Source organism: Nicotiana tomentosiformis, chromosome 7 (assembly GCF_000390325.3).
Source record: "Nicotiana tomentosiformis chromosome 7, ASM39032v3, whole genome shotgun sequence".
NCBI lineage: Eukaryota > Viridiplantae > Streptophyta > Magnoliopsida > Solanales > Solanaceae > Nicotiana > Nicotiana tomentosiformis.
The window spans coordinates 418,947-443,981 of record NC_090818.1 but is presented as its reverse complement, the minus strand read 5'-3'; the positions used below and the strand labels follow the sequence as shown (position 1 = coordinate 443,981).

The window sequence follows — 25,035 nt, the reverse complement described above, 5'->3', positions numbered from 1 at the left end:
TGTTTGTAATTGTAATAACTCCAAAATATAACTTATATTGATGGTAGTATTTAACGGTTACAATTCAATGAAGTAGAACAACATTAGTGGGAATACAAAATACAGAACTAAGTAAGATACGAGAGAACCAAAGAAGGGGATGAGAAGCTAGACTAAGAATTGGAGATGAGAGGACTCTCACATTTTTCTCGACAATATTCGCATACTCCCAAAATAACCGACCATTCCCCCTTTTAGCAGAAGCGCCCTTGCATCAAATACTTAATCTGGATCCAAAATTAACCTGCCCCTATTACTTATTCTCGGCCCAAAAGCTCTTCTCAACCCAATAGCTACTTGTGTAATATTGGGCTGCGGTAGATTCATAATAGTGATGGAATGTATGTCTTAAATCTTAATCAGAAACGAATATTTCTGATCGATCACTAAATATTGGGCGTAATTAAGATTAATACGTCACAAATTATGATGGATTAAAGACGGATAAGTTCGATACAAATTTTGTGAGAGACTCAACCGTGCAGTAGAAGTGCATAACATAGAAGTTGCAAAGTTGAGAAATTGGCAGAGTGTAACAACATATAATATGAATTGGCAAATTTTTATCCTTAGAGTTTGTTTGACAAAGACAGCCCAAAAAAAGGGTATTGTATAGCCAAATTCTAGAAAACTCAACTACATCCGATTTCCGCACAAAAAAAAAGCACCAAATGCTAACCTCCTTTGCCGCTACAATTTCAAAAACACTCTCCGACTCATAACTTTTTTTGCTATGAACTTCAGATTCATTATTTTGAAGACAAATCAGATTGCAAACAAATAAAATGCAGAATTGTTTTTTGTTATTAGAAAATGCAGATATGTATTTACACGTATATGCACATGTATCATACATTTGGAGTCAATCCTTTTTTATGGGTGGATACATCCTCATTTTTTTCCTTTGTTTTTTTCTTTTGTTTTTTTATTGAAAAATTAGCCCTAATTCTCATCCTGTATATTAATGTATTTCTACCATCTATATTTGTATGTATCCATAAGAAATTATGTGTTATACTGAGATATACAAAGAAGAAAAATAAATTTTTGATATACACAAAAAAAAGAAAAATAAAGTTGTAATATATATTTTGGTATACACATCATTTGATGTGGTATACATTGTGATATACAAACAATATGATTATTTTTTGTTATACACTTGGATATGCATTGATATAGAGACAACAATAAATTTTAATCAACTATATTTATAATTTCATATTTTAGATAGACAAAAGAAAAATAAAATCTTACTATATATTTTAATTATGATATACACAAAAAAGTAAAATAAAATTATGATATACATCTTGATATACATATTATTGTGATATATATTTATTGGCTATCTTGTGCCAATATCTATAACTAGGGCTTTTTAGTGCTAATTATGTGGGGAAAAGTGCAGAGTTAGCCACTAATTAGAGATGTCTTTACTATTTAGCACCTACCTAAACAAAAATACCCCTGTGCTAGCATGGGTGTTATGTAAGTATTAAGGACATGATGTCCTTAACTTCATGAATGATGTATAAATATTAAAGACAAAGTGTCCTGTATTTGCACCTTCCGTTATTAAACTTTAGGACATCATGTCCTTAACTTCATATGTGCAGTGTAAATGTTAAGGACATGACGTCCTTAACTTCATGTGTGCATTGTAAATGTTAAGGACATGTCCTTAACTTGTATTTGCACCTTCTATTGTTAAACTTTAGGAACTCATGTCTTTAACTTCATATGTGCAGTGCAAATGTTAAGGACATGGTGTCCTTAACTTCATGTGTGCAGTATAAATGTTAAGGACTAGTGTCTTTAACTTTATGAGTGTTGTGTAAATATTAAGAACATAGTGTCCTTAACTTCATGAATGTTGTGTAAATATTAAGGACAAAGTGTCCCGCATTTACACCTTCCGTTGTTAAACTTTAGGATCTCATATCCTTAACTTCATACGTGCCGTGTAAATGTTAAGGACATGACGCCCTTCACTTCATGTGTGCAGTGTAAATGTTAAGGACACCATGTCCTTAATATTTACACAACTCTCATGAAGAAAGGGTAAAAATATCTTTTCGTATTAATTTTAATAGAGTAGTGACTATTTTTGCTCAGCATTAAAAATACTAGATAAAAATTAAATACTATGTTAAAAAATGGCTATCTCACGCCATTTCTACAATTATGTGGGTGATTTGTTACACCATGCCAAAATCCCTGCAAAGTTGGAGCTATTCCGTCCTCTTTTAGCAGGCTGAAGGCCTGGGTCCAAAGACATTCAGTGTGGCAATATGTTAAATTCCTAATTGTTATTTGTGCTAGGCCCAAAATCAAATTCTCCCTTCTCTCTGGAAACCCAATACCAAATCCTCCTTTAAAGACAGGCAAAAGTTACCAAAACAGCAGTAGATGCTATTTAAGCTGTTCCATATCGAACTAAGATGTAAGTTCTCGGGAGTTTATAAAGACCTTCTGTCAAAGCATAGATACGACCTTATTTGAATAGGATCTGTTCTATAGGCTTGTACCACGGCATATCGAACTAAGATGTAAGTTCTCAGGAGTTTATAAAGACCTTCTGTCAAAGCATAGATACGACCTTATTTGAACAGGATCTGTTCTATAGGCTTGTACCACGGCATATCGAACTATCGTGTATTGCTCTTTTTATGAAGCTTTAATTATCTAGCTACGTTAAAAATGTGGGTCGAGTTGAACGATCTAAATACAATTAGCAGATTTTCATGTACATTGTGTTCAAGATCGATGACCAGGATGTGCTCGAGTCACACTGCAAAAATCTATCTATCTGTCTCAATTTATGTGGTTAATCAATTTTTTTTAGTCTATACCAAAAACTAATATTTCTATTTATTTAAAAATAATTTAAAATTTCATAGTTAGTTTATTCTTAATGAGATGATCTATAGCCACACCAATATAAATATCTTGTTTTGTATTATAAATGTTAAGTATTTTTTATTTAAAAAAATTAAAAACGTACCCGATTAAACACCATTACATAAAATAGGACGGAGGGAGTACTAAATTGCTGCAGACACCTAATTGACCATTTTCCTTTTTTTTTTTTAAAAAAAAAGAAAAGAAAAGAAGAAGCTACAAATGCATCGAAATATGACAGAAAGACCATAGGTTGCTTCAAACAGAAATTAAATGATACGTCTGACAAAAGGTTCCTTGACAATGAGGTTTTGAAGAATATTGAAGAAGATCGAATAATATTATTGATGTTATAAAGAACAGATCCATTTACCTCATTGCAGCCTTAAGAAAGCAGGAAAAGAAATTAGTACATTTTAAAGTTTTGTCTTTTTTTTTTCCTTTCTAAAATAAAGAGTGATAGCTACAAGCATATATATATATGCATGCCCTCACATGGTTGATAAAAAGCAACAGCAAATACCCTTGAAATGAAATGATGGTCTTTACATCCCCCAATCTGGAAACTTATTGTTCATTTTTGCTTTTTGCTTTTAATATTATCTTTCGAGAGTGACAATTGCCTGGCTAAATTGTTTATGATGAAGATGAGAGTGTAATTAAGGAGAAGAAATATCATTATTAAAAACCACAATACAACAACAACATATTCAGTGATATTCTAGATTTATGATGTAGGTTCGGTCACTTGAATCGACCTTAAGCGGACGGTAGGTCCGATCACTTGGACCAATTTTAAGCGGGCGCCCCTCCAAAGTGCAATAGAAATCACCAACTTATCTTGGACATGAGCTTGTCTTAAAAACCATCATTAATTATGTGAAATTGTTGATGAGACATATGTATATAAACCATCATTAATTCTCTAACAGGCACCACATGAGTAATAATTATATGGCGGTGATTACCAAAGACAAATTTTTGTTTCTTTTAAACCTAACACATTGTGGATTTCCAACAGATATGTTAAGAACGAAGGAGGAAATACATGTGAGAAATAAAACAACCTACGCACTCACCCTCCCCACAAAACATTTTGGGGGGTGGGGGAGAGAGCTCCTAATAAGAGACAACGTGTACATCAGGAAACTATTATAGGCTTTGCACTGTGGACTTGTTCAGGAGCGGCGTTAAAGTTCTGATTACGGGTTACATTTGATAGCTTTAATCTAAAATTTGTATTTATCTTTAAAAATTTATTAAATATATTTAAATAATTAATAATTTAATAATTTTTAAAAGATTAAAATCTTAAATTTATAAACTTCAAATCATAATTACGGTTCTAAACTTATTCCACCAAAAGGTATTAATTAATGTAGCAGCCTAAATATGACGAGTTTATTTGGTGTGTCCACATACACAGCAGTGGTCCATTAGTGGATATTTAACTCACATGGTTTAGGGAATCACAAAGAAAAAAGAAAAAGAATTGATTTGGTCTCCATCAAATTGAACTATATATTTAAAGATGTTGATAGTTTCTTGGAAAAGAGAAAAGAGAAAAAGAGAGGAGCTTTGAAAATTCTAATGCCAACCACCTTAATTCCAAAAGTGTTCGGACAGGGACTCTACACTTTGCTCAATTTTGCATTCTAAGGTTAAAAAAACAAAGACATCTTATCATCTTTTTGTTGTCCTTCTAGAATAACTGCACTAGTAAATCTAAGGGAGAAAAATGTGTGGCAAATTAATTCGTATAGTATTATCAAATATAATCTTGATTAATTTTTCAATTAGCTTGAATCTTTTCTTTGGATAACCTATATCGTTGGCCTTTTAGATGTCTAGTCCAAGTACGTCTTTAAAAAAGAAATTTATCTTTCTAAGACTTGGTAGTTATTGCCAGTTCTTAATAATTTTAATTTTTTGATGAAAAAAAATATATATAGCATAATACCAACATCCGATTGCGTTTTATTAACATTTTTCTTTAATGAGAGGAAAAGGCCAACAATATTATAAGTTTTACTATATATCTCGGTTTTCTATTTACTAAAATGTGAAGGTAGGAAAAACTAACTTGTTTGGCCTGCTAAACTTTTGGTTCACTCCCACTTTGAACCAAATAAAATAACTATGAAGAAAAAGATTAGGTTTGATTTCAAAGTATGCCAACCTTATCATGTAAGGCGCCATAGTTTAAGTGCTTGCTTGGTTTTGAAGCTCACAATTCACAAATAGGTTTAATTAAATTTTAAAAATTGGCAGAGCTTCAATATGTTAATTAAAGACTAACCAAATATCCCTAGTGGTCAATAACTCTTTAGAGTTTAGGATTTAAAATTATAGGTCACGAGTTTGAACGGTGATAGCAGTCACTAATACTTATATTATGGTATATTGATTATATCGACTTCCTCGAATATTGCATGAAGACTGGAACTGTGTACGAACTACTGTCTTTTTATTTAGTAACTTTTCAAAAGTAAATTTCTGGTGATTACAAGTTACAAATATTACATAGAAAGGTGAAAAATGTTTATGCAACTTTTCAAGGTACTAATGCTTAAGACCCACATAATCTTGTGATGCTTTTTTTAATTTAATCAAAGTCAATCACACCTTTAGAGGTTCCTCGTTCAATTACTAACACACATTTTAAACTCGCTTTATAACTAGAAGCTATGAAAGAAATCCCTAAAAGATGAAATAATTAGCTTTTGCACATTTTTGTTTAAATCTAATCTTGCATTGGTGGGACCTCGTTCTACGCGATTATTTTATCGTGGACCACGTAATAATATTTAGGTAAAAGAAGACGGTGCTTTTAAGAAAACAAACAAATAAATAAACTAGTACGTATTAAGCTGTAAAATGAGCCTCTAGTTGGTAATAGACATTGGGTTCTAGTTTTCTTGTGATCAACTTTTTTTGTAGTCATCGTTCGTTTGAAATTTAAGAAGTATAAATTATCCAAAAACAATTTTTGTCGCAACGCAATTATATTAAGATTTACTTAAGAAAATATTTTTTCAGTATTTTCAATCAACAATTAAACACTAAAAATAGTTGAAATTCATGTATTCAATTGAAACATATTTTTTATGAAATTATTATTTTTCGTATCAAACACACCTTTTAATGCATATTACTGTATTAGAGCATTTTGTGATTCAATGGGACATTAGTCTTGTTAGCAAGTTATGCTTCAATGATCAAAAGATTCATACAAGTGAAATTATTTACTTTTTTTTTTCTAATAAATTTAGCAGAGCCTGTCAACTTATTTGCTGTGGCAGTGTATTACTTATCACATATTCCTAAAAAATAACTGAATAAATGAATATAATAAATCATGATTTCCGAAAAAAGTAATTGAAGAGGAAAATATAGGAAGAGAGCAGCTTGGTGCACAAAGCATTTCGCGTTCACGCCGGAAGAACCGCACTCCAAGAGGGTGCGATGTAGGCAGCTTACCCTGATTTCACGGTTCGAACTCGTGACCTATATATCACACGGAGACAACTTGATCGATGCTCTAGGCTAACATTCAGGAAAATATAGGAACAACAACCCAGTAAAATTCCACTAATGGGGTCTGGGGAGGGTAGCGTGTACGCAGACCTTACCCCTACCCCGAAGGAGTAGAGAGGCTGTTTCCGAAAGACCCTCGGCTCAAAAAAAATAAAAAGATAAAAGGACAAAAAGGGAGACAATATTAGTATCACAATAACAATCATAGGATAAATAGGAACACCATGAAATCCAGAAGAAAGATGCAAAGTAAAGGGAGACAATATTAGTAAATATTAGTATCACCACAACGGTCATAAGAAAAATAGGAACACCATGAAATCTAGAAGAAAGATGCAAAGCAAAAGCGATAGCTAGTAAATAGGACATGCACTGAAAAGCGAAATAGTAAGCCACAACATTCCCACTAGCTATCTTAGACAAAAACCCTATATGGCTAGTCCCACCATGGTACGAAGTAAGGCACGACTCAACTACTTCCTAACCTACGACCCTAATACTCGACCTTCACATCTTCCTATCAAGTGTCATATCCTCAGAAATCTGGAGTTTCGCCATATCCTGCCTGATCACCTCTCCCCAATACTTCTTAGGCCGCCATCTACCTCTTCTCGTGCCCTCCGCAACCAGCTGATCACACCTCCGTACCGGAGCATCTGGGTTTCTTCTCTGAACATGTCTGAACCATCTAAGCCTCGCTTCGCGCATATTGTCATCAATGGGAGCCACATGCACCTTCTCCCGAATAGCATCATTCCTAATCTTATCTATCCTAGTGTGCCCGCACATCCACCGCAACATCCTCATTTTTGCTACTTTCATCTTCTGGATATGTGAGTTCTTAACGGGCCAACACTCAGCCCCATACATGATGGCCGGTCTAACCACCGCTTTATAAAACTTACCTTTGAGTATCGGTGGCACTCTCTTGTCACACAGGACTCCAGATGCTAACCTCCACTTCATCCATCCTACCCCAATATGGAGTGTGACATCCTCGTCGATCTTCCCTCCCCCATGGATAACCGAACCAAGGTACTTGAAGCTGCCTCTACTCGGGATGACCTGCGAATCAAGCATCACATCAACGCTCACTTCCCTTGGCTCAATGCTGAACTTACACTCCAGGTACTCCGTCTTCGTCCTGCTCAGTTTAAAACCCTTAGACTCAAGAGCCTGTCTCCAAACCTCCAGCCTCTCGTTAACACCGGCTAGCGACTCATCAATCAGAACTATGTCATCGGCGAATAACATGCACCATGGCACATCCCCTTGAATATGGTGTGTTAACGCGTCCATCACCATGGAGAATAAGAACGGACTGAGCGTAAAACCTTGGTGTAACCCCATTACAACCGAAAAATGCTCAGAGTCACCTCCTACTGTCCTAACCTGAGTCTTAGCCCCATCATTCATGTCCTTAATCGCCATAATATAGGGAACCGACCCACCTTTTACCTCCAGGCATCTCCAGAGAATTTCTCTATAAACCTTGTCATACGCTTTCCCTAGGTCAATAAACACCATGTACAAATCCTTCTTCCTCTCTCTGTATAGTTCCACCAACCTTCTAACAAGGTGTATAGCTTCTGCAGTCGAACGACCCTGCATGAACCCGAACTGGTTGTCGGATACAGACACTGTCATCCTCACCCTCGCTTCAACCACCCTCTCCCACACTTTCATGGTATGACTCAGTAATTTGATACCCCTATAATTATTACAACTCTGGATATCACCCTTGTTCTTATACAATGGAACCACCGTACTCCACCTCCACTCATCCAGCATCCTTTTTCCCTTAAAAATAATATTAAACAACCTAGTCAACCACTCCAAACCTGCTCTCCCCACACACTTCCAAAATTCCACCGAAATCTCATTTGGCTCGGTCGCTCTGCCCCTACTCATCTTACGGGTAGCTCCCACGACCTTCTCAACCTCGATACGCGTGCAGTACCCAAAGTCACGGTGACTCTTAGAATGTTCCAATTCATCTAGCACAATATCCCGATCCCCTTCTTCATTCAGAAGTTTATGAAAGTAAGTCTGCCATCTCCTCTTAATCTAGGCATCTTCCATCAGTTCTCTACCATCTTCGTCCTTGATGTATCTCACTTGGTCCAAATCCCGAGCCTTCCTCTCTCTCAACTTGGCCAGTCGGAATAATTTCTTCTCTCCACCTTTTTTCCCCAATACCTCGTACATACGACCAGGAAAATATAGGAAGAATTTTAAAAAATTTCCAAACAAAGGAATACAATTAATGTTTTACATGAAAATGCCTTCAAATCAGATGGCCCTCCCAATATTGGCAGTATATTTCTCTGCTGCTACACTACAATTATGGGAATGATTTTAAACGCCAATTTTAACATCACGTTGAAAAGACAAAAATGGCCTTAATTGAAAACTCATTGATAAGGGAATTACAAGGCTATGTATGTCTCTTTATCCTCTTGTAATTGCGAAAAATTGGACCTCCATTCTGAATCTTCAATGGGTCACTAAAATATAACACAATGCAAGTCAAAGCAAAATCACATTTATTTGTTGACCTCTTGCTTTGACTAATTGCTTGGCCATGATTTATTTAGCTCCTTAAATGGACATCCACTAGTGGCCATGTTTTTTTTAATTCATATCCGTGTTTACACCAAAATAAATCAATAAACAATATATATTTTTAATATAAATTTTTATTGTTTAAAACGATTAAGTGATAAATTTTCTTACTATAATAATTTGTAACTCCTATGGTTAAATTATTTGATTTGGAAACCAACATATTTGATCACTAAGCATAGTGTGACTATTGAGTGACAACCATGTCAAAGAAGTGAAAATTATAGGTGAAAAATTAAAAGCCAAATTGACAGAATGAAAACCACTAGTCACTTTAGATGTACCTTAGGGGAGGGTCCATTAATTTAGTTGGTTAATTAAAATGACAAAGTACAAGAAGGTGAGGTGTCAAATTGCAGTTGACACATGCCCCCCACACCCCAACTCACAAATCCCACTTCTCTCGTGGCTAACATCAATTACCTAAATTCAGGATTGAAGTAAAATGAGTCAAACAATATAGAGAAATTTAAAAATAGCCAGATTTATAAGTGGTAATTGAAAAATAGCTACAGTTTTAAAAGTAATTAAAATTTAGCTACTTTTCATGTAAAGATAAATTTGAACGAAAACACTGTTCAAAATCCGAAAAATATTCCAGCGTAATATACTAGAGTTCTAGTATAATATACTGGAACTCTAACATATTATACTGGAGTTTCAGTATAATATACGGTCCAGCATAATATGCTGGAAGTTCATACACAGGTGCTCCAATCTCCAGTATATTATGCTGGAACTTTTCGCGTGTTGGAGTTTCAGCATAATATACTGGAAGTTCATACACAAGTGCATCAATCTCCAGTATATTATGCTGGACCAGTCCGTGTTGCAGCAAAATAGTGACTATTTTTTAATGACTTTACAAACGTTGACTATTTTTGAATTACCAATCCGAAAACTAGCTAGCCCGTGCTATTTTTACCATTAAACAAATCTCTAAAATTTCAGACCTTTACAACCCAAATAATAATTTAAAAAGTTGGTTCATTCTCAATCCAGGATGTAATCTAGAATGTAACTTTTGTCATCCTAAAAGAATACGTATATAATTAGATCATTTAAAATTTAGTTAAAAAAAAGTATTTACACTAAATAGATTGATTACATAGAAAATGTGATATGTAAATTTTTAAGAGTTTAAGTTATATATGTCATTGTAAAGAGTTTCTTACATTATCAGGTTATCCAAAGTATATTTATAAATAAATTTCCTTAAAATTTATGATTTGTAATTTTAAAAATAAGATATGTTACATGCTGACATGTCAAGTCACCAAATAGAATAAAGTTTTTTTTATACAAATATATATATATATATATATATATATATATAACTTAAACTTAATTTTTTATAAGTAGATAAATCTACTCTGATAACGTAAAAGATTTTACACTAAATGTATATAAGTTAAATTTCCCCATTAATACACCAACTCACTAAGTTAGTGATACTTTTTCTTGGTAAAAAAATAAGATGGGAATCTAATGACTTTGCCTATGGGTCTATACGCATGTAGCCAACCATTTGTGCTTTCTCCTATTTACACCCCAATAAAATAATAATAATATTAGTACTAGTTTCCACTTGTAATAAAAAAGAAACATTTTTTGGACAATCTCTCTCTTAAATTCTTCTGGGTAAGTGTATTTTCGAAAAGAACAAAGAATGGTTTTTATAGTGTTCAATAAAAAAAAGAAAGGAGCTGGATATAATATGATGTAAAATTAGGCATCACAGTTCTCTTTGTCCTTTGTATTGGGGCGTCTGTTAAAAGGTGGCTGTTAGTTGTTACAGCAAAGAGTGTTTGTTGTGTTGTTTTTCGTTGAACATAAACTTAGCTGGTCGGTATTTAATACTCACTGTAATAGAGAAAGAAAAGAAAAAGAGTAGTTTAATTGCTCACATGGTAGCAGAAACGCTTGTGTATAGTATGCTAATCTCAAACTTGTGCCAAAAACAGAGCTTGTTATGCTCTGAGACAAAGCTGATTGCTTTTCTTACTTCTTTTGTTCATATCACCAAACCCATCTTTGGGCGTTTCAATAATCTCCATCTTCATTGCTTGCTTCTCAATTTTCCTCCTTTAATCTAATTATAACGTCCCCTTCTTGTTATTGCTTCAAGTTTATCTAAAAGTTCCAATTCTTTTTGTACCAAAAAGATCATATTTTTCTCCTTTATGTTCTGATTTTGTACCTTCTTTAGTTAGTATATGGGATGGGTGGGGTGTGGCTGCAACTTCTTTGCTTGGTGCTGGAAGTCTGTGTCTTTGCTTTGGTTTTTCAGGGATCTGCAGGTAATTCTTCCTTTCTCAAGTTCTTGATTTGAGTATAGATTCATTCAAGTACCCAATTCTTTATCTTGACAAAATTTGTAGTGTATTTATGAGTTTTTTGCTCAGGAAATAATTTAGAGGAATTGGTCAGATAAATGTTCAGTCTTGGTATTGTTGATTTCTGGATTTGGTTGGAAAATACTCAGATATTATATTTTCTGAGGAATTTGATCAGACACTCTGAATTGAAAGTTTACATTCAGAATTTTGTGTAGTCTTCTTGTTATGCCTATACCTTTTCCCTTTAATTTAGTAGTGCCAAGCTGAAATTTTTAGCCTTTAGGTTCTCAAGCTTGCTTTTTGCATACAAGTGATTGAGCTAAGTTACTTTTAACTGTTCCATTGATTCACTGATTCCTCTTGGGTTTTAGAGGCCCTACTAATTTAATTGCAATTAAAGCTTGCTGTAAGATTCTAGCGTGTTAGTAGAGCTGGTTGCAAATTGATTATGCAACGGCTGTTCTTCCCCAAATCCCTTTTTTCTGATGGCGGAGAATGGTGTGCGATCTTGTTGGAATGTATTGTCTTCTGGATTTTGTTCGCATGTAGGCCACTGCAAAAACTGATGAACAGTCCATGTTCCTCACCGTCCGCTTTAACACTCTAACGTTTAATGATTATAATTAATCTCTCTTTCTGCTGAAAAGTAAGGAAATGATTCTGTTACTATCTTTTTATCTGTCGTGGAGCTGTCGTTTCCACTCAGTTTTGTGATAATAGAGAATCTTTTCAATTGCATGAAACAGGATAACTACTGAGGTCTGGTAATGATGAACTGCTTATCATACATACTTTCTGCTATTAACTTCTTTATTCTTTTTCCTTATTTAAAAAAAAAATCATTTTAGGTTTCAGTTTATCCCCCTCTCCGTCAGCTTCCTCTGCAATTCCTCCTATTGAAGAAGGAATACCCTCTTCCGTCTCTCATGGAAAGGCATTCAGAAGTAATGCACCTGCTCCTGCATTTGAACTAAATGGTCTGACCGCGATTCTTGGATATCAAATCTTTTAACCAAATTCAATGTTTTATGTTATGCATCTTAAGTTTGTTTTGACCTCAGGGACATCTTCTCCTCCTGCAAATGTGCTTCCACCGCTGACGTCTAACCCTGTTCCTCAACCGAAAGAAGCTCTCACACCATCTCTGCAACCAAGCGCTCCTACATTATTGCCACCATCCAGTTCAGCCCCTCCCGCAATGTCTTCAGCTCCACCACCAGTCGCTTCTTTACCAGATCCTCCAATTAAGTGGAATGATCCTGCTCCAGTTCTTCCACCAAGTGCTCCTAAGAGAGAGCGTGCTGAGCAGCCTGTTGCTGTGCCAGAAGCTCCAGGTACGCGGTTGACTCTGGTCATAATATTGACATGACTTAATTTCTGTTTTAATTGAATATTCTTTTTTATGGAGAGCAGCACCAGTTTCCTCACCTGGAAGGAAATCACCGGAGGATGCACCAACTAAAGCTCCACCGCTACCTGGATCTAAGCCACCCAGTGAGAGCAGGGCACCAGAGAGTCCTCTCTCCTCAATTGCCCCGGGTAATTTTGGCCGATGTGAATTTTGGTTTTGACACAGTATATTAAGATAGAAAATGATTGTTACATTATTTTGCTTTCTTTCATTGAATGTAGTCGTTAACATGCCAGCTCCAAGGGGAAAGCCGCACAATTCACTGCCCACCGTCCCAAGAAATCCAGAAGTTTCACCATCCATTCCACCAGGTATCCTTGCCTTTTTTCTAGAAGAAATTGTGACAATCCTGTTAGAATAAAGTTTTCAGTAAATTAGAGTTGATCATGGATGCCGTTAAATTTTTTACATTATTTTGTGTTGCTGCTATTTATCTCAGTCCTGAATGCGCCTGCTCCAAGGGGAAATCCAGAAAATCCACTGCCCACCCACCCAATCATTCCAGAAGTCTCACCATCTGTTCCACCAGGTATTCTTGCTATATTTATCTAGTGCTCCCTCGGTTTCATTTTATATTGTGGTGTTTGAATGGACATGGAGTTTAAGTAAGAAAACAAGGAAGGCTTTTGACGCATACCAAGAGTAGCCTTAGAATTTGTGGTCTTTATACATGTAATGACATTTCTATGGCTATAGGACCAAGTCACTAAGGGTAAAACGGGAAGTTCAAAGGTAAAGAGTCTTAATATAGAAACGTGTCATTCTTTTGAGAACAAACGAAGAAAGGAAGTGTGTCGTATAAAATGGAACAAAGGGAGTATGTAAGCAAAATAAAGAGTAAATTAAATGTAATCATGAAGACATAAAGGCTTACATGATAGAGCCTTCTCTCATTGCATTCAGTCCTTAATGCGCCTTCTCCAAGGGGAAAGCCACAGAAACCGCTGCCCGTTCGCCCAACCAATCCAGAAGTTTCACCATCTATTCCACCAGGTATACTTACCCTCTCATATTTATTGTGTGATATTCATCTTAAATAAATTGTTGGTAAGCAAGATGTGATCATCCATGCCATGAATTTGCAGTGACAGTTGCACCACCACCAAGGAAGTTGCCTAACAATTCACCACCCAGCCATCCAAGAATTCCTCTAAAACCTCCATCCAGTTCACCAGGTGACATTTGGAAAATGTATTCAGTGCTTGCTAGTGTTGCTGATGCACATGTACTCTTCATATTCCAACCAAATAGTTTGTGGCTTGATGCAATCAACACATATTGTTGGCAACTGTACATCAAGTAATAACCTCCTTGAGTAAAAAAACCAGATGAATATGAGAATCTTAACTAGAATTTTGCTTGCTTCCAAATTGCTAATGATTGCCAATATAGAACTAGGCGAAGAAAAATGAACTGATGCTTATTGAAAGTTTTCGTAGTTGAAACCGTCACTGCTCCTCTTTCTGGATTGTCCTTACCTGCAGAAAAACACAAGAATGTGTTTTATTTTTTCCCCCATTTTCTGTTAAATAGCTACTTGTTCTCAAAGTAGTATTGACAGCATAGTTAATATGAGTCAGTGTTATTACTGTAGTTAAGCATGACATATCCCCTGTATCAACTCTGTGGCCAAGCAACCACCACAAAAGAGCAAGTGCTCCAGTTGCTGCACCTCCTAATGGAATTATCAGTCAGCATCCAGCAAAAGGTATGTGAATATTTTTCTTCTTTCTTTTTCTTATTGTCAGCAATGACGAGGAATGGCCAATTATGTCACTGAAGGATTTCTTCTCCTCTTGTAGCTCCTACTGAACACAAAGCCATGGGATCCTCTACTAATGCTCCTCATAAATTCTTTAATTCTCCCCCCAAGGAAAGATTATATCCTCCTTTATCTGCACCTTCAACCTCATTTCAGAGGGATCACCACCTAAAAGATAACATGACAGCAATCACTCCGTCATCTTATGAAGTTCATCCTCATCTTTCAACTGAACAAGGTTCTGTATCTTACCTGAGAAATATGTCAGTTGATATCCTCATTCTGATATATGCCACTGACAAAAATTTGGTCAATAATTAATGAAGGTCCATTGATACCTCCATCTCCTTCGTTTCACACAAAATCATATCCAAAGACTAACCTTAGGCACCAATCTCATTCACCGTTAACTGCAGGTTTGTGATCATTCTAGTCATCCTCAGTTAGCTACCCATTTGCCTCTCTACAAACAAAGGAGTTGCAAAAGAAAAAAAAAATGATTCTGATAATTCCTACTTTACAGGATCATCGGTCCCGCCACTTCTTGCGCCTTTAACATCTCCAGAAAGCCATGATTCTCCTGCAATAGCACCCTCTCCGGATGCTTCATCTAGACCAACTAAAAGTAAGAGTATGTCATATTTTTCCTTTTCATGCAATCCATAATCAAGGCATTAACCTTACATTATATTTTTCATCCAATGCATAGTTGATGCTTATCTCTATATCATCTTTGCCATTGCAAGAGCCATTTCTTTCCCCTAAAATGTCTCCCGTTGGGTCTTCACCAAGGCATCCAAAGATACCGCATCCATTTCAAGCACTACCACCGCCACCTCCTAACGAAGGTAACTGTTATCTGTCTCAGATATCTCCTCTAAATGATATAGATCCTTTATGCACAAGTTGCCAGGTTTTGCCCCACTAACGATTTCAAACCATGATGTTGATGTTGCAGATTGTGCATCATTGGCTTGTGCGGAGCCTTTCACAAATGGTCCACCAAAAGCACCTTGTGTTTGTGTCTTGCCCATGCGAGTTGGACTACGCCTTAGTGTTGCACTTTACACCTTCTTCCCTTTGGTTTCGGAGCTGGCTACAGAAATCGCTGTTGGTGTATTTATAGATCCAAGTCAAGTCCGTATTATGGGAGCAAATTCAGCCAGCCAGTATCCAGAAAAGACCATTGTCCTTATTGATTTGGTACCCCTTGGAGAAAAATTTGATAACACTACAGCATTTCTGACATCTCAAAGATTCTGGCACAAACAAGTTCTTATAAAAGCATCACTCTTTGGTGATTATGATGTATTGTATGTGCAATATCCAGGTACCGGAATCATCCCTAATGCATTCATGTCATCTTGATGCCACTTGCTATGTCCTGAGTACTTAAATAGAATTGTTATATGTACAGGTCTTCCTCCATCCCCTCCTTCAGCAGCTTCAGACATTGATACCATAGGTAGCCGACCATATCCTGGTGATAATAACGGAAGGACCATACATCCCCTTGGCGTTGATGTGAGCAGGCAACGGCACAAAAGTGGGCCAAATCGGAGTGTCATAGCAGTAATTGTATTGTCAGCCTCTGTCGCAGTTATTTTATGCTGTGCCGCGGCATGGGTTTTGCTTTTCAGACATAGAGATCGCGGATGTCAGTCAGACCCAACTCCGCCAACTACATTACCGTCCCTTGCAAAGTCATCAGGTTAAATCCTTCTCTTTACATGTATATGATATAGTGCAATCTGGTTTGCCTAGTGTTCTTATCCTGTCATAAGTTCTCTTAATTCGTGCCGAAAAAGAAATTCAAACAGTGAAATTCAGAAGTCTAACCTCCCTTATCATCATGCCTTTGTAGCATTCCAGGTAAATACTATATTAGGGGAAATTAAAATCATGTTGTAGTTTTGAATATGCTATGTGTTGCTCAATGCAGTTTCTTTTACTTCTTATCCTGAGCATACAATGGAATGAATGTCCAAATATATGAAATGGCATATAGAACAAGTTAACTGGTTAATTCTTAATGATAATATGGTGAATCATCCAATGTCTTTTGACTGGAATATCTTGAAGTGTCAACTCTTAATGGGGTGCCTTAGGGAACCTTTAAGCTTCACAATTTTATCATGTGAACCAAGCACATCAATTGAGTAGTTAATATACATTTAAAATGTGGACAAATTTGTGGTTCTCATGAGTCTTGTGTAATAAAGACCTACAGAATTAGTTTCTGATCTTTATGCATACTGTAGGGATTGCAGCCTCCATGATTGGGAGCAGGCCGAACTCTCCTTCATTATCCTTTAGTTCTAGCTTTGCTGCTTATACTGGTTCAGCTAGAACATTCAGCTCAACTGAAATTGAGAGAGCAACTGACAACTTCAATGAAGCAAGAGTACTAGGTGAAGGGGGATTTGGTCGTGTTTATAGTGGTGTGCTTGATGATGGGATGAAAGTGGCAGTGAAAATCCTCAAGAGAGACGACCAGCAGGGTGGTCGTGAATTTTTGGCTGAAGTAGAGATGCTGAGCCGCCTCCATCATCGGAACTTGGTCAAGCTGATAGGCATATGTATTGAGGAGCGCAGTCGCTGTTTAGTTTATGAGCTCATGCCAAATGGCAGCGTGGAATCTCACCTTCATGGTAATATTCCATTTGGGTCCCTCCTAACTTTTTGGGTGAAGCCATGTAGTATTTAGATTTCAGACTGGCTAAAACTGTCTGTTTTTCAGGTGTTGACAAGGAAATTTCTCCACTTGATTGGCATGACCGAATGAAAATAGCACTTGGTGCTGCCCGAGGCCTGGCCTATTTGCATGAAGATTCCAGTCCCCGTGTCATACACAGGGATTTTAAATCTAGCAACATCTTACTGGAACATGATTTCACCCCAAAAGTGTCTGATTTTGGTTTGGCTAGAGCTGCATTAGATGAAGAAAACAGACACATATCCACTCGAGTCATGGGAACTTTTGGGTAAAATATTCGCCGACTTAAATTCTTATTTTCATTAGGCCAGTCGTCTCGCCATTCTTTCTATTCGAAGGCCTGAAGCATTGAGCAGGTCAGCTGCTTCATGCTGGTTTGCTTGCCTGCAGTATAATTTTTGTAAATGCCTTATTTGTTATTTTCCCTGAATATGGGTTAATACATAGTCGATGACATTGAAATTTGACTATAAGTAAACCTCTACCATCTGTGTTAACAATTGATTCTTCAGATGTACATTTCTGACTTTGTTATTATACCAGGTATGTAGCTCCAGAATATGCTATGACGGGGCATCTCCTTGTAAAGAGTGATGTTTACAGCTATGGGGTTGTCCTACTTGAGCTGCTAACCGGAAGAAAGCCGGTGGATATGTCCCAACCACCTGGTCAAGAGAATTTAGTGGCTTGGGCACGCCCACTCCTAACGAGTGAAGGTGGTGGTCTGGAGTTGATCGTGGACTCTACTTTGGGGCCTGATTTCCCTTTTGATGACATTGTAAAAGTAGCTGCTATTGCTTCAATGTGTGTTCAACCAGAGGTATCGCACAGGCCTTTCATGGGTGAGGTCGTCCAGGCTTTGAAGTTGGTGTGCAGCGAAGGTGAACAGACAAAAGAATTCGTGTCTCGAAGTTGTAGCCGAGATGATCTATCTATTGACATGGACGCTAGGATGAGTACAGCTTCGGGCCAACTTTTGAACCCTCGATCACCGGTCTCTAACTCCGACAGTGAGCTGGATGTTGAGAGGGGACTCTCAATGTCCGATTTACTGAGTCCATTAGCAAGATTTGGAAAGAAAGATTCCAGTCCATTTAGGAGGTACTCAAGCTCAGGTCCTTTCAGAACAGGAAAAACCAGGAGGCTATGGCAAAAAATGAGACGATTATCTGCAGGTAGTGTAAGCGAGCATGGGATGATGTTTGGGTTGCAGCCTGGATCCCACTAATCGTTGTTGAAGTTTCTGTCTTTCGTTTTGATAAAATTTTTGCTGCGAAATGTCAATGTCTTTCACCATCCATGCCAGATGGTGAAATTGTACAGCACCTTCTTGACCAAGATATAGAATGAGGAAGCAAACCCAGCATACTTGAGTTATTGTGAATGCAATCGCATAATCCATGAGTATGATAAGCCCTCCGCTAAAAGCTGGGAAGGACCGTGCACGAGGAGATATCTAAATAGGGATTTCGTCTTATTGTAAGGAGATTGTATTTATTGTAACATGCTAATTGTTCATAAAAGGAATCATACTTCTTTCTCTTATGGTATTGAATTCAAATCTTGGAGGCAAAAGAGTGAGTTGCTGCTAAGATATGCTAATTAAGGCTGTCCAACGGGACCTCCTGGTCCCGTCCCATCCCGTCCCACTTAATTCTAAACGGGATGGGCCCATGTTAAACGGGACACGGGATGGGACGGGATGGCCATTTCGTCCCGTTTGTCCCGTCCCATTTCGTTCCGTCTGTCCCGTCCCGTCCCTTGTCCTTTTTTTTTTTTGAATTCTAGTCGTTGGGAAACGGCTCCAATTGGTTACTAAATTTTAGAAAATTTTTATTATGCTACAAAATAATTTTTTGGTATATATTATCCTACTATTACACAAATATTATGGTATATTTGTGGAATTTCTATTGTATTTGGTAAGTATAAAACTAATCCAACTAATGCACCGGCTATTAATTAAATAATTTCAAAATTTAAAAAGCATTTTTTCCCTATTCCCCAAGTTTATTTAATTTCTACTATACTTAACCCATCTTTAAAATTAAGAGGTGCAAAGAGACTTATTCGTAAAATTTATGAGAATTTAGCAATTCAAGAAAATGAACAACCATCTCTCGAAGACTGCCAAGCTAACATATATTCTTATGTTAGATCAATGTTTGATAAATATAAATCTATGAAAACAACATGTGGTGAAACTGCTCCTTCTAGTTCTAAGTCTAGAGTAGAAGTTCTATGGGAAGATATGGATGATATAACAGGTTTTGATTCCTCTATTGATGGTGAACTTGATTCTTATCTTAATCAAGGATTGGAAAGTATTAAAGACGAAGAAGACAACGAACAACTTTTGGCATGGTGGAGGGAGCGTGGCAAGACTTTTCCAACACTTTCAATAATGGCCTGAGATATCCTTGCTATTCAAGCATCATCAGTAGCATCAGAGAGTGCTTTTAGCGCGACAAGATTTCAAATCGAAGATCATAGACATTCATTAGCGGAGGACATCCTAGAGATTTCCGTATTATTCAGAGATTGGATTAATTCAGAAAGAAGAAATCTTGGTTTTAAAAAATTAACCACTAGGGAAAAAAAAGAATACAATGAGATACTTAGCACTGGGAGCGATGACATCATGGAACTCATGGAACATCAATCAACATTGCCAATTCCAGAACAATGTCCGAGAGAAATTATAGAAGTTATAACGAAGTTATATAGGAGCTTACAAATATTAGTATGATAATTTGTAATTGGCTACTAAGAGTCTTAGTTCAAACAGAACCCTTCCTAGAAGGTGGCTGCATAGATTAGATGCTCTTCAAAAGAATTATATTTGTATGTGAGATTTGAAAGTTCTATTAATAAAATAAAAGGCTCTAAGCGTTGATTTTTTTTTATATTGTCTTACACTCTTACTTAGTTACTTAATGGCTTGAAATTATATTAAATAAATTATAACTCTATTATAAATTTATAATTATTAGAATATTTCATTACAGGTCTTTTGTTTTAATATTTGATAATTCTTTACTTAGTTTTCTAATTTCCGTTTAATTTTTAAGTTTATTAAATAAGTTAAAAAAACTAGTTGTTGCAAACTTTAAAAACTTAGTCATTGTCAAAAGAATAGCCGTTGCCAAACTCAATGCTTAAATATTTTTTTTTAAAAACAGCACTTAAGGCCCGCGAACCCGTCCCGTCCCGTCCCGTCCCATCCCGTTTGTTAGCGGGACGGGATGGGACTACCGTTTCGTCCCGTCCCGCCACCGTCTCGGCTAAATGTCGTCCCGTCCCGTTAATTTTGTCCCGTCCCGTTGGACAGCCATAATGCTAATATTGAAGGTTATTGTACTATATGTTTACCCTCAAAATCGGATAACAATTAAATTTATACGTAGTTTTAAGGATACGTGATCTAACTTGATACAAAATGAGAAATCAAATTAATATTGAAATAAACGATGAAAAGGTAAATGCAAACCACACAAGTTGAACAATCTTAGCCTTGAAGGTCGATCACCCCTGAGTCAAAAATGCTTTAATCGATGCCGGAACATAATGATGGGAAAATAAGAGCTAAAAATAATAATATATTGCTTAGGGATGCGTGTTACAATGTTCTTAATGAATTATCAGACCCCTTTTATATAGTAGAGGAGTCCTATTCTAGGTACATTTCTATAAAAGGTAAAAATCTCTTAATTCGCTGATTACCCGTTCCTTACTAATACGTGCCGAGATTCTTGCCGTAATATCTGTCCAGTCGCGGATAGTTTGGTCTTCTGTTAGTTATCCTCGAGCTCGTTCGAGGCTAAGGTCGACACCGGACTCAATTTTCCTCGAAGGCAAAGTTTTCCGACCTCGGGTTCTAGCTTGGTGAAACTCAAGGTCGATCTTCAGTCCGTGGTCGCCATGTTCCAAACCTAATCTACCAAGTTGAAGTCGAGCTCGACTTCGACCGTATACAGACAGTCCCCTCGTTTTTCAGAGAATAATCGATGAGAAACGATATGAGCCTCCGATATCTCTCCTCGGTGTTCCTCGTCAGAAACGACAAATTGAATAAAACGTCTTGTCAGTCACATCTTCATGGCATTAAATGCTCGTCAGGCGCTGGTCGGCCACTTACGGCTTTGAACCGTCATTTGGGAACTATAAATATCTCCTTCTTCGTTCATTCAAACTTTTTACATCCAAATCTTCTCTACTCTTGTTTCTTAGAAATTTCAATACTTTTCGAGTATTTACTCTTTGGCTATTCTGAAATCTTTTCACAAGAACTTTAGATTTGTTTTTACCATCAAACTTAATCTTTAAATTTCCTCTCTTTCCTTCACATATCAAAGAAATGGCGAAGACTTCAAAGTCCATTCCCCAAAAAGAAAGTCCCTCTGCCTCGCGACCGAATGTAGAGGAAAACGTTTTATCTGCTGCTACTGAGGAACCGACACCGAAACCTCCTCTGAAGATGTTTGTTCCTACGGGGTGCCCAATCAGTGCCGATTTCAAGGTCGAGAAAACTTCCTAGGTACCGTGTCGGTGTGTACCGGTCTCGAGATATATATGCTCATCACCGACAACTTCCTCTCCAAGGTCAATGAAGACTGCAACTAGGCTGATAAGCACGTAGTGGTTCCTTTGCACAAGGAAGCGATTACTACCCATGTGAAGGTTTTTTTTAAGTATTTACATTTATCCCTTCACGTTGGGCCCTTTGGATCCGGTCATCATCACTTCTGTAAGAGGTACGAGATGACCCTAGGTCAAATTCATCCCTTTTTCTAGATGATAGTAATTATTCTCCGCTTCTTCGTAAACAAAATCGAAAGGTGTCCTTTCACCATCGATCATCTCATGCGTCTGTACAGTCCCCGACTCTATCGAGGGGGACTAATAAAACTTGCCCGTCGGGCTAGTAAGGCTCCATTCTCGAGCATCGACGAGGATCGAGACCGTGACTTGTTAGGTGATAAGTAGGGATTTTGACTACTTATTTGCACTCTTTTACTTTAGTTTTAGCTCAAAACTGCTTAAAGGTATTCCCGAAAACTGATAAAATGTGCTTACTTGCATGAGCATTGAAAAAAGAGCCAAAACGATGAAATTCAACTCAAGAAGGACTATGTTTGGACAAGGACTAAAACCAAGCAAAAAAAGAGCAAAGTGCGGACCACACAATATTGAGTGCGGTCGCAGACTATGAAGGACCTCTGACAGAATTCCTTTGCAAAGTGCGGGCCGCACAATAATTGTACGGCCGCAGAAGATGAGGTTCAAAGAGATGGAATTCTGAGTCCATGAAGAAGTACGGACCGCACTATTATTGTGCGGCCACAGAATTCAAGAGTGCGGCTGCACTCAGAAATGTGCGGTCCGCAGAAGTCCCTCCTGTCAAGCTCAAATTCAAGAGTGCGGCCGCACTCAGAAATGTACGGTCCATAGAATCTGAAGACGTGCGGCCGCAGAAGTCCATCCTGTCAAGCCCAGCTTCAAAGTGCGGACCGCACACAGAATTGTGCGGCCGCAGAACCTCTGCAGGGGCAATTTTGTCCGATAATTTCAGCTGTGTATAAATAGTTCTTTTTGTCAAATTTAGGTCAAGTTTGAACACCAGAAAGTAGATAATCATTTTTCCTTTAATGCTTTGGGAAACTTTGTATTAGTTTATCATTTTAACATTGGATTTTCATCCCTTTATCATCTATTATTAGTTTAATCTTATTTTCTTCCTTAGTTTCTTCATTTTTGCCTATGAGTAACTAAATTCTAGCTAGGGTTGTGACTCAACCTTAGTGTGGATACTTAATGGGTGTTTTTGTTTAAGGTTGGGTGTATGATATTTAGCCTAGTTCTTGCTTGAATTTGAGAATTAATGGTTGCAAACGTTGATTCATGTCTAATTGACTTAGTCTCTACTTGAGAAAGAGAGACTAAGTCTAGGAAATCTTGGCTAACAAGAAATTGGGGTGAACTCAAGAAATTGATAGCCCCAATTAAAGGGTTGAATCTAGAGATAGTAAGATCCGACTTGAGCATATAACTACGGTTTTGTGAATTACCCATTTGGACTTGAGAAAGCCAAATTGGGCAAAACCACTCTAACTACCAAGAGGTATCGAGTGGGTAATCGCGTGTTGATTGCTATATTACACCCTGACCAACGAAATATGCCCTAAAGCCCACAACCCGTTAGGTAACCACCTAGGTGGAAGTCACAACCCTAGATCTTTTATAAACTTGAAAAACAACAACACCAAAAATATCGTTCTATAGCTTTACATTTACAAACAATAGCAAAAATTTTAGAAGTAGAAAGAAACAACCAAGTATGTGGAAGAGCATTTTAGGCATGTCATACACCTAGTCTAAGTATATACCTAATCCAATATAAGCTCTCTGAGAAATCGACCCCAACTCAAAGTTGGGTAATTATAATTGCATCGACCGTTTCACAATCCCAATCAGTGGTGTAAATTTGGGCGACATCAAAATGCTAGAGCAACGGGGATTCTTCACCGGGGCTCCGAGTCAAAATGCATACAAACACTTGAAGGGGTTTGTGGACACTTGCTGGGGGAGTAAACAAACCAACGCCTCCGAGGATGCTCTAAGGTTGAGGCTATTTCCCTTCTCTCTATGGGGGAAAGCCTTGGATTGGTTAGAAAGATTGCCAAACCATTCTATCCATACATGGGGATGAATTGTCGGAAAAATTCATTGCCAAGTTCTTTTATCCCAGGCATATGGCTACTCTTCGAGACGCGATTCTAGCATTCAAGCAAGAACCCGATGAGAATTTGCACGAGAGTTGGGAGAGGTACCGTACTATGGTGAAAGAGTGCCCGAATAATGACATGACTGAGGCTATGATTCAACAAACCTTCTACATGGGGATCAATACTACCAATCAATGCGTGGTCAACCAACTTGCCGGTGGGAATTTCATGACAACACCATATGCCAAAGCTTGTGAGATTTTAGATGAAATGGAAGATACTTCATCAGCATGGCAAAGTAAAGCTAATGTTCCTCAAGGTGATCCAAATGTAATTCACCTACACAAAGAATTGCATGATCATGGGCAAGCAATTGCCGGGTTGACCTACAATAATGAATCAATTAGCCAAAGCTCAAATTCAAGATCCTAAGCAAGTAAATGTAATGGAAGGTGTCACACATGATGGTGAACAAGTGAAGGCAAAAGGGTCAACAAGTGCAAAACCGTGTGGAACAATTTATGCAAGATGATAGTGGGTTTGAACAAGACGAATCATACAATGAGCAAAAGGAAGAATTGCAATATGTGAACAACTACCAAGGGCAAAGAAATAACTTTCAAGGCCCGAATCAACAACAGTGGCGATCTCAAAGGAATCAAGGAAATTGGAACAATCAAAACCACCAAGGCAATTGGAGTGGTGGTAACAACAATCAAGGTAATTGGAATAATAACAATAATCAAGGCAATTGGAATAATCAAGGCAACCAAGGCAATTGGGGTGGCAACAATCAAGGATATTGGGGAGGCAATACCCAAGGGGGTTGGAATAATAACAAAGGGAATCGAGGGTCGGGCTTTCAAAGGCCCCCGATGTATCAACAACCAAGTAACCCGCCTCCTTATCTATCTCAGGTTTCTAGATCTTTCAATAATGAGATGGGATAGATTGAAAATATGTTCAAACAAATGATG

General features: G+C 37.3%; 1 protein-coding gene across 10 annotated transcripts; it reads left to right on the top strand.

Annotated features, from left to right (window-relative positions):
• The first annotated feature begins 10,773 nt into the window (after nucleotides 1-10,773).
• LOC104114212 (receptor-like serine/threonine-protein kinase ALE2) lies at nucleotides 10,774-18,878 on the top strand. 10 transcript variants are annotated; one of them, XM_070181201.1, is made up of 18 exons: nucleotides 10,774-11,405; nucleotides 12,293-12,421; nucleotides 12,506-12,778; nucleotides 12,858-12,983; nucleotides 13,077-13,166; nucleotides 13,295-13,384; nucleotides 13,759-13,848; nucleotides 13,941-14,030; nucleotides 14,450-14,563; nucleotides 14,658-14,855; nucleotides 14,944-15,033; nucleotides 15,141-15,242; nucleotides 15,364-15,465; nucleotides 15,576-15,947; nucleotides 16,035-16,328; nucleotides 16,888-17,268; nucleotides 17,358-17,601; nucleotides 17,877-18,878. In XM_070181201.1, the coding sequence occupies exons 1-18, from the start codon at nucleotides 11,327-11,329 to the stop codon at nucleotides 18,559-18,561; spliced, it is 3,549 nt and encodes a 1,182-aa protein (XP_070037302.1). In that variant the 5' UTR covers nucleotides 10,774-11,326; the 3' UTR covers nucleotides 18,562-18,878. The 10 variants fall into 10 exon arrangements, with proteins under 10 accessions (XP_070037302.1, XP_070037303.1, XP_070037304.1 ...); XM_070181202.1 differs by having other exon boundaries at nucleotides 10,775-11,405; nucleotides 13,092-13,166; nucleotides 16,879-17,268; XM_070181200.1 differs by having other exon boundaries at nucleotides 10,776-11,405; nucleotides 16,879-17,268.
• The last annotated feature ends 6,157 nt before the right edge of the window (nucleotides 18,879-25,035 follow it).

What these genes read in the sequence shown, in the direction of transcription:
- LOC104114212 (XM_070181200.1), top strand. Translation starts at nt 11,327, where the DNA reads ATGGGTGGGGTGTGGCTGCAACTTCTTTGCTTGGTGCTGGAAGTCTGT. An exon ending in ATTGTATGTGCAATATCCAG is followed by an intron (nt 15,948 to 16,034) that starts GTACCGGAATCA and finishes TTATATGTACAG; the next exon opens with GTCTTCCTCCATCCCCTCCT. An exon ending in CGAGTCATGGGAACTTTTGG is followed by an intron (nt 17,602 to 17,876) that starts GTAAAATATTCG and finishes TTATTATACCAG; the next exon opens with GTATGTAGCTCCAGAATATG.